We start from the raw sequence: 9,893 nt of genomic DNA on the forward strand, positions 1-9,893 counted from the left end.
ATGCAGCAAGCTAATCGATCTGTTGAAATTCACAAACACTTCTGCAGAGTAGATACATTCATTTCATTTTGTAGAATAAAAATATAATTTCCTGCCTTGTTTAGTATCACTATAATAGAAGGACACCGGCGCTAACAGTAAAAGTAAAAGTAAAAGCTATTGATACCAATTATTTTTATACTATATCCTCACTTCACAGTGAGAACCAAAATCTGTTTCTTCTTTCTTTTGTACTAAACATGTTCTCACACTCTGGAGCCATTTTGGTGCAAAGTCAGCAAATTTTATAATTTATAAATTTTTCAATTTTATATTTTATATTCCCCTTGCCATAAGAGCTGGGTAACACCCAAATTTCTCATCTGTGCAGTATTAAAGGTTTATCCTATTCTATTCTAAAACTTTAAAACTGTTTTTATTCTAGTATATAACTTTTATGATCACTGAAATTAAAGTTAATATAGATATAGCTTAAAAATAATTGGACAAATAAGTGCCTGGAGATGTTACCAAAATGGCTCCAGAGTGTGAGAACATGTTTAGTACAAAAGAAAGAAGAAACAGATTTTGATTCTCACTGTGAAGTGAGGATATAGTATAAAAATAATTGGTATCAATAGCTTTTACTCAACAATGAACACATAAGGTGAAGTAAACGTAAATCACAGTCTGATAAAAACCCTTTAATAAAGCACATTCAGTACATGTTCTGAAGCTATTACTCTGGCTCTGTTTGGGGTCATTGTCACGCTACAGAATGAACTTAAGCGATCTGATTATTTTGCATGATAAAAGATCTAATTGTAGTTCTAGTCTCTAGTTTTGACATGCTCTCTGCAAAAAAACCCCCAAAACAACAAAAACTAAAACAGCGGGATGCTTCACCATGCTTCGCTGCCAACATCTGTGCCTAAAGAGTTGTGCACAGTATTGTGTGTTGTATCATCTGTTACCCTTGCTGCAGTGGGTTTTATGAAATTGTCACATTTTCATACAGTGTTGCTGTTCTGTCAAGTAATTACATCTGTATCTCTGCTGCTTTTTTCCCGAGGCAGAGCAGAGAGCAGGCTGGGGTGACAGCTGCAGTGACACTACCCTCCAATCACAGAAAACATACAGCGCCACATGGTGCATATTAGAGCAAAATCATATTTGACAACTGTGAGTTCTCTGCTCTGACATTAAACCATAACCTCTTTCATTAAGTGCTCACAGGGAGCTGCAGGACACTGCTGGTCAGAACAATGCAAACTATGATACAATAATGTCAATGAATTACATTCATTTTCTAGATTTTTTGTCATCCTTTAAAAATAGCTCCATTTTTTTACATGCTAAAATCTACAAATTATACAAATTTCCATCCCCATAAATACAACCTTATCTAAGTAACGCAGTGAGTTTATTTGATCAGTTTGTCCTTGTTAGCATTTACTGCTGGCTTACATTTAGCAGGACTTTAACCAACATATGGTAATCCTATTTCACGCCAGAGAACGATGAGCAGTCTCTTCGTTAAGAGTCTGATCAGCATTCAGTGTTATGTTAGCATGCAGGCTCTGTCCCTCAGAGCCGCCTCACTCCTCTCTCCCCCTCTCTGCTAGAAACAGGCCCTTGTGCTCCCAGCAGTCTCCTCCTGTTTTATTTACATCTTAAGCATTTAAGCTGATGCTTCATCCAGAGCAGTTTAGCGAGAGTAAGCAGTAGGAGGTCAGTGTCTGATTCAAGGACACTATTTACAGGACATATGGTTGCTTCAGGATTGAACCCATAACTTGTCATTTATAGAACAGTCCCTTTAATGTTCGGCCACCTGGCTGCTTTATTTGTGGCTGGGTAATATTGTGTAGAAGCGCTTTTATAAAAAATGTGATGAAAGTACTCTTAAGTCGAGTTGGTGTAAGTTACAGCAGATGCCATGCAGCTGGAAGCTGAGGGTGAAATCTCTTTTGAAGTAGTCTATTTTGGGGGATGATTTTGAGGACTAATCTCACAGCATGCCGAAAATATTTTGACCACAACCATGAAAATGGATGGAGCAGTTAAAAGGAGAGCAGGCCAGCATGGTAGCTCATCTTTGCTGTCTCTACCTTATTTATAGTCCAGAAAAGCAAAATAAAGCATGAGTTTAGCAGCAAAAAATTACAAACAAGCTTGAAAATAAAATTAAACTGAAAAAAATAAGCATACTAATTAAAGTATGACAAATTTAAAGACTGCAGATGTATCCTAAAACACAGTAACAAAGCACAACCCAGGAAACCAGTTGTTTATTGGAAGACAATCTTGGGAGCAAAAATCCAGCTGATCACACTTATGCAATTTAATATATGACATCATATACATCTCAGTACGTTAATAATTTCAGCCTTTAAGGCCTCCTGCATTTCCACTATTGGTACTTTTGTGCATTCCTGATTCAATCCTCCTCTCTCGTTCATGTTCCAACCCTTTGTCCAAAAAAGTGCTTCCTATGTTTGACTAGGTTTTCAGTAGTTATGGCACACAGCAGTTAACCAAATAAATTAACTTAGCGCAAAGAAACTTTGTACCCAACTGCTTACAGTACTTCATGCTACGAGATATATTGCATCTGATGCTACAGAATGCTTGGTGGAAAAATAGCAATAAAAGTCAGAATCCATAAAACATAGAAGTGAGATTTAGCCCAGAGTCCTTGTTGGGGTGATTTGAAAAAAAAAGTACACCAAGTAATATTTTTAGCATATTTTTCTTCAAATTATAAATATTTACAAGGATTTGAATTTTCTGAAAAACATAAGAATCACTTTTCAGGCATTTTTGCTAAACTGTGTAAAATTTTCTCCTGTCACGAGTAGCCATTCCTTAATTTCTAAGTACCATAGACCAGCGGTCCCCAACCCCCGAGCCATGCACTGGTACCGGTCCGTGAGTCGTTTGGTACCGGGCCACGAGTGTTGAGGTTCAGGTGTGCAATTTATGGTTTACCGGGGGTTTTTTTCTTCGTTTTATCGTTCATATTTATTGTTTTTATCGTTACCTCAGTTCCCCTGTGTCTTTTCCCGTGTGTTATGAACACATTTTAGTTATTTAGGGCCGGTCCGTGGCACAAAATGAATGAAATATTGCAGAAAGACTGATGGAAGATGGAAACTTTTTTTCCCCTTCACATAAGAAAGAACACGCTTTTGGTCGATTAAATGTCTACTAAAACTTAAACACTGTAAAGAAGTGGCACACAGGAATTATGGCAACATCACATTGAAAGTTTGTAAAATTCATATAGAGAAATGGTCCTCATGCTAAACTTTCACCACGTTGAATGTCCATGTTTTTAAAAAAAAACTAACAAAAACAAAAAAACATCAATTGTTTCCAAACCACCTCATCACTCGTCTCCTTAAAGCCATCTATTTTTGAGTCTTATTTCAAAAGCTAAGGAGCCCCCGCATCATTGATTGTCCACTGGCCAAGGTAACGTCAGGTGACAGCTCTTGGAAATAGCCTTTGTAATTGGTCCCAATGAAACTGGCCAGGCGATCACTGCTTCATAGTGTTCTTGATGGTCCACCTCTGCCCCGAGCAGGGCTGCAGGACCAGCAGGTGGCCGGAGTAAACATTAGCCGGCACCACCTCCAGACAGCGTCCAGTAGCCCGATTTATGATCGATTCGTTCTGCAAGGCAGAAGGAGATACAATACTTTGGTTTTAACAGATTTCACAGATGGTCTGTGAACAATGCGTGATGGTGACAGAACAGTATGTAACCAGACCGGGCCTTATGTGAACTGTTGCAACCTCTTTCTTAAACAAATGGCACTAACTTTTTACCTTACATCTATATAAAATAAGTAAGGTCTCCCTATTTCCCTAAGACTTCTACGTCTGCAGGACTCTTCACTGCTTGTCCTGCTGTGTGACAAAGAATCGATGTGGCAGAAGGTCTGCAGCATCACTGTTCAAGCTCTCCTCTTCCCGTGCTACAGGCTGTAACTCTTTAGTTTTTAAAGGTTACCCAAACAGAACTAAAAGACCAACAGAAAATTGACTTACAAAAGGTTTTTCACATTAAAAGAAAAAGAGAATCAATGCCAAAGTAAAAGGTATATTGAGTCGCTTGTTACCCTTTAAGCAGTCTGGGTTTAGTTGTCTTAAGAGGACCCCTTATTTTCTAGCATAAATATAATTTTACAACAGTTATTGTTCATATTAATCATAGCCAAAGTCTCAATTTATGTGCAAATAATCCCCGTTAACCAGACTGCTTTGATTTCAGTAATAGCAGAGATGATATCCTAATATAGTCATCACAAACAGACAGATCTATCTGTGAAGTCCTACTGGCCCCGGTGTTAAAACCTTCTGTTTGTGAGGGTTTTAACACAAAGAAAGGTGGCTTCAACGGAGGTATTCGGAATATAAAGGCGGTTCTGTCAGATAAAGCATGAACTACGGGGCTGCAGCAATGCTGAGTATGAGAGAAATGAAGATTCATGCAAAGCTACTCTCATATTAGAGTCCAAGAGAAAAAAGAATGGACCCAGACATGAGCTCAATAGGTCCCTTTTAAAATCTGACATATAGATACTTTTCCTCTCAACTCTATGCCAGTAAATTTTAGTTTCTCTTATAAACACTCAGTTATATCATTGAAAAAGAGATTTCTTTACACTTCTGACCTGAGAGAAATGCCATGTCTTCTGTTTCACGTTGGTCACCTTTTCACAATTGAGGAGCTGAGGAAAGTTGCTCATCTGATCGTACACCACACAACGAGTGTCCTCACCAGTGCTGCCTAGGGGTCCCAGAAACAGCTGACCTTCTTTAGTGTAGCGTCCTAACTAAGAGGAAAACAGATACGTCACACATACAGTAAACGGAAAGTTACTGAACTGGCTGAGTGAATACTCTTCTCTTTATTAGCTAACGATGAAATAAGTATGTGATGATGTACAAGTTGAAGGTAACCTGGCAGGAATTTTCCTTGATTATGCAAGCTGTTGGGTTTTTTTTTTGCTGCTTTGAACAAGAGGATGGTGTTGTTCCCAATACTGCTGAGAGGCAAAACATGTCTTTGTTCTTCACTGAGTGCTAAACACAAAGATTTTCCTGTACATCACTGCTAATCACAGTGTTGTTTCAGCAGAGTTCTAACCCACATATAGCCCTAACATTTTATATACACCAAATTCTGCAGTTTTCTCAACTTGACAGAAAGAAAAAGCAGAAGTGAGTCAGATTCTTCCCGCTCTGTTTTCTAACCTTTGTGTCTTTCACTTCAGCTTTTTCGTTCAGATTAATAGTAATTTCCACTTTAGCAGTGCAGATAAAACAGTTCCTTTGGTTGCATCTAGCTCTGAGGCTTTGAGTGTGCTGACGATAAAGACTGATTGGGAAATTGTTTATATCGCATTCTGTTCCTAACAAAGCATGAATAGTGGTTGCAATGCCTTGCAAAAGATATAAAGATAAAGCTTTCCATCAACCACCCAGTCAGCCCAGTTTGGGTCTTTTTGCAGAGTAACTGCATCCTGTTTGCAGTACATCATACAAAAGTTAGGTGATTTAACAGCGTTTGGACTCAAAATCTTAAAAAATCCCACTTGTGGTCCCTAGATGTCACTGCTTCTTCTTAAGAACAGAGTATTTATTAAAATGTTTTTCTAGTATCTTTGACCACTACAAGTTACATTCATCTTTTCACAGATATTCATATCGCACTTTATTTTATGCACTTATGTGCTTTATCTGTTTTGCATACACACCTACAGCCAGTCACCATTTAACCTAACGTGCATGTCATCGGACTGTGGGAGGAAGCCGGACTACCTGGAGAGAACCCACGCTAAGACACCATGGGGTCGCTTTTATCTCCGTGGAAGTGCAAGTGTGAAAAACTGGTGGTCTAATAAAAACTGAAGACTTTTTGTTCCATCAAAAGGATAACTTTAAAAAATGCAACTGAAGCATGTCTTGTGAAGAAAGTGTGATGCGGCTGTTCGATTTGTATTGTTGATTGTCATTTATGCTTAGAAATATTTACTTATATATGCTTAGAGTTTTGTAATTAATTGTAGATTGGTAGAGGTTTTGATCCTTGATAGTCTGCAAACTGTGTGTGTATTAGACAGCACTTTGGGAGCATGAGAGGTCATACCGTGTTTTATTGTTTTATGGTAGGATTAACGTAGTTGCGTCTGTTCTAGTCTAGTCTTTGTTTAGATGAACTGCAGGACTTCCTCACCGTGTTATCTAGGATGAACCATCTAGGGTGAGGGGGAGGCTACCCTCTTCCTGACCAAGGATGTTTGACCCTTTGATCAGCAGTCCACACACACACACACACACACACACACACACACACACACACACACACACACACACACACACACACACACACACGCACGCAGTAAGGATGGGCGGACATGTCTCAGCCTCCACCACTCTCAGCACTGGAGCCCCCCAGGGGTGTGTTCTGAGCCCCCTGCTGTACTCTTTGTACACATATGACTGTGTGGCCACTACCAGCTCCACCACCATCATCAAGTTTGCTGACGACACCGTCGTGGTGGGCCTGATCTCTGATAACAACGAGACGGCCTACCTGAAGGAGATTAGGAATCTGGAGAACTGGTGCCAGAGGAACAACCTCCTTCTAAACGTCAGTAAGACAAAGGAGCTGATAGTGGACTTCAGCACTAAGCAGGAGAGGAACTACCAGACCCCCGTCATCAACGAGTGCCCAGTGGAGAGAGTGGACAGCTTCAAATACCTCGGAGTTCACATCACGCAGGAACTGTCATGGTCCTGTCACATCAACACCGTGGTGAAAAAGGCCCGTCAGCGTCTCTACCACCTCAGACGCTTGAGAGACTTCCAACTGCCCTCCAAAGTGCTCAGGAACTTTTACTCGTGCACCATAGAGAGCATCCTGGCGGGAAACATCTTAACCTGGTTCGGGAACAGCACCATGCAGGACAGACGAGCTCTACAGAGGGTTGTGCGGTCAGCTGAGCGCACCATCCGCTCCGAGCTCCCTGACCTGCACTCAATCTACAGCAGGCGGTGCTGGACCAAGGCCAGGAAGATCGTGAAGGACCTCAGCCATCCCAACAACAGACTGTTCTCTCTGTTGAGGTCAGGAAAGCGATTCCGCTCCCTGAAGACCAACACAGAGAGACTGAGGAGGAGCTTCTTCCCGCAGGCGATACGGTCTCTCAATCACACCACCACACAGTACTGACCCACACATACAGTTCTTACACACACACTGGACTTTCTGGACTTTGTTTTTGCACAACACTGGTCACTATATTCTTCATTTCCGGTTAATACTTGTACAGCTGCTGTTATTGTGTATATATTTATTTATATTTAGATTTCTTCATACATTCTTATATAGTTCTATACTGTGTATTGGTGTATTTTGTTGTACAGTTATTTTATTTTCAACTTTAATTTATATATTTTATCTTATTCTTCCCAGTTAAATTTACCCTTCATTCTAATTTGTGTTGTACAGTTATTTCATTTTTAACCTTAATTTATATTTTATTCCTTCCTAGTTAAATTTACCCCTTTTTAATTTTTCATATTTATTTCCTACCTTATTCATAGCCTTTCCTTTTTTGTTTTCTTTAGGTCACGAGCAGTTGTCCAAGCATTTCACTACATATCGTACTGTGTATGACTGTGTATGTGACAAATAAAATTTGAATTTGAATTTATTACTCTTTGTGTGTATGTAGACGTCATATGTTAACGAACTTATGCATATTCATGTAACCTCAATAAAAGGACAGTGGTACGGGAGGACGGACGAGAGCAACTGGGGCCAAGCGAAGGAACGGCGATTGTCCGGTTCTCTCCCGTGCACGAGTAACATGAAGCTTGCCTACTTCGTGTCTTGCTTTGCAGTGTAATTATATTGCCTTTAACGTTCCAGCGGATGGGTTCAAGCTACAAACCTATCAGCGGCACTCATTTTTCCAGAATTGAATTGAAATTTTAGCTCCTTTAGCATTTTACCACTGAAGCCTTGACTTTCTGCCTAAAGCACCTGTTTACCACTGTGAGCTAAAAAGAGAGGCCCTTAGGGCTGAAGGGATGAAGAGCTGACACTGGCTGACTCAGGGCTTCAACACAAAAAGTGCAAGACACAATTTTATTCTGACAGCAGAACTCGCTCCTTGGAGGATTTCAGCTGAGCCTGTGATTGAGACACAGCTGCAAATCACATCACCGGAGAAGCTCACTGTATGTTTTCATGAGAAAGCAAAGCAACTGGAAAAAGATGGAGTATACTCTTTAGTATGGTGGTGAGGAAGAGTGTTGTACCTGAGGACCCCACCCATGGCATGGGTGCAGGGTGGCTGTGTGGTTCTCCTTCACACCCTGATCCATACACAGGTGGCTTGCTTTAGAATTGCGGACCTTAAATACACAAAAAAAAAGAGTCAGACTTAATTCATAAAATATGAATATTCCCCAAAATAATTACCGATTAAAAATGTATAAAGGCTAAAAACAAGGATGTGTCAGTGTGGATCAGACAAAGTTCTAAATCTCATTTATTTTCTATTAACAGCTGAGAAGATGTGGATGTACATGCTGTCTGAGTCCCTGCTTTCTTGTTATATTTTGGTCTGTGGAGGAGATACAAGTTTCTTAGGACTTTGTGTAAGTATCATTTATTTAATTTCAGTGGTTTAATTTGTACATCAGATCTTACATCTACAAACTTACTTTTTCCTGTGTCTTTGTCCTTCATGGCTCACCTCACCGTAGAACAGCGTATCGTTGTACCTCCTCATCTCTGGGTAAACGTTGTCTAGGTACCAGTGAAAGCTCTTACATTGCAGACTCTTCCTCAGTGCAACCCTCTGTGATATGTCTCCGTAATCAATACCGTGGTTCTGCAAGAGCAAAGGAAGTTATTATGCCTAAAGTCTCTACATAAATTGTGGAACCAAAAGAAAAACTGTTTGGCTCTGAACATGGACATCTGATAGTCACAAACAGACAAGCATGACTGACAGCATCCTCTCTAAGAGAGGTCTTGGTGCAGAAAAATGCCGTTCTCACCTCCATGGGGATGTTCCAGGCCAGGTAGACATTGGACTTGTACTCATCCATCCAGACCTCTGCCACACGCAGGGCATTAAGGCGTGTGTGGAAAGCTATGTTACTGTGGTAAGGTTTCTTCATTCGTGCAATATGAGCCACTCTGGAGCAAGGCAGCACCTCCATACTGCCTCCACACAGCCACACCTGTGGGTAGTAGGAGTATGAATTAAAGCTCACAATAATATACTGCTGGCTGCTGGGCAGCAGGAAATATAAATAGGCAGATGCACAGTCGCCGCGATGTCCTGATTTATAAAGTCAATTACAGCTAACAGCTGGAGCATAGAGCACCTGGAAGGACGTGTTTTCTTTGTGCTGGAACTAATGAAAGCTAAATCTGTACATTTAGAAGTCCTTCTCGGTTTTTCTTCTTGTTTTCTGTTATATAAAAAATATCTAATTGTTGCTTTTATTCATTTTTTTCTAGCCAACCTTAAGGGGCATCAAGAGGAGCTGAGGTTTTCGGCACTTCAGCACTGGGTTAACTTTTAAGCTCCAACTGTGAGTATACATACATAAATGCATGTTTTTTTACTTATATTGTTTGCTGTGACAACGTATCATCCAGAGCACTCTCCCAGTCAGCGAATACACCATGATGATTCCAGGCATGTCATTAAAGATCAACAAGAAGAGACGGTCAGAAGCACAAGTCATGCTTGAAGATGTGGCCAAAACATCTTCTACAGTTCACCATGCTATTTCCCAGCTTTGATGTAGGACAGCGGGCCAGAACAATAAGACATGAATGCTAGCATAGCCCCAAGAGCTACACAACAACAGAA

The 9,893-nt window shown here is 40.4% G+C and overlaps 1 protein-coding gene across 2 annotated transcripts; it reads right to left on the minus strand.

Annotated features, from left to right (window-relative positions):
• Window positions 1–2,255: 2,255 nt before the first annotated feature.
• On the minus strand, window positions 2,256–9,542 carry LOC146653335 (polypeptide N-acetylgalactosaminyltransferase 17-like). Of its 2 annotated transcripts, XM_085380469.1 has the most exons (5): window positions 9,067–9,542; window positions 8,728–8,897; window positions 8,320–8,415; window positions 4,662–4,823; window positions 2,256–3,657 (listed from the first exon to the last, which is right to left on the minus strand). In XM_085380469.1, the coding sequence occupies exons 1-3, from the start codon at window positions 9,229–9,231 to the stop codon at window positions 8,370–8,372; spliced, it is 381 nt and encodes a 126-aa protein (XP_085236595.1). In that variant the 5' UTR covers window positions 9,232–9,542; the 3' UTR covers window positions 2,256–3,657; window positions 4,662–4,823; window positions 8,320–8,369. The 2 variants fall into 2 exon arrangements, with proteins under 2 accessions (XP_085236595.1, XP_085236594.1); XM_085380468.1 differs by having other exon boundaries at window positions 4,662–8,415.
• Between the last annotated feature and the right edge of the window lie 351 nt (window positions 9,543–9,893).

The sequence above is a fragment of the Rhamphochromis longiceps genome, linkage group LG14, assembly GCF_057381845.1.
Source record: "Rhamphochromis longiceps isolate RC_006_pf linkage group LG14, R_longiceps_female_GT1.1, whole genome shotgun sequence".
In the NCBI taxonomy this organism is placed as follows: domain Eukaryota; kingdom Metazoa; phylum Chordata; class Actinopteri; order Cichliformes; family Cichlidae; genus Rhamphochromis; species Rhamphochromis longiceps.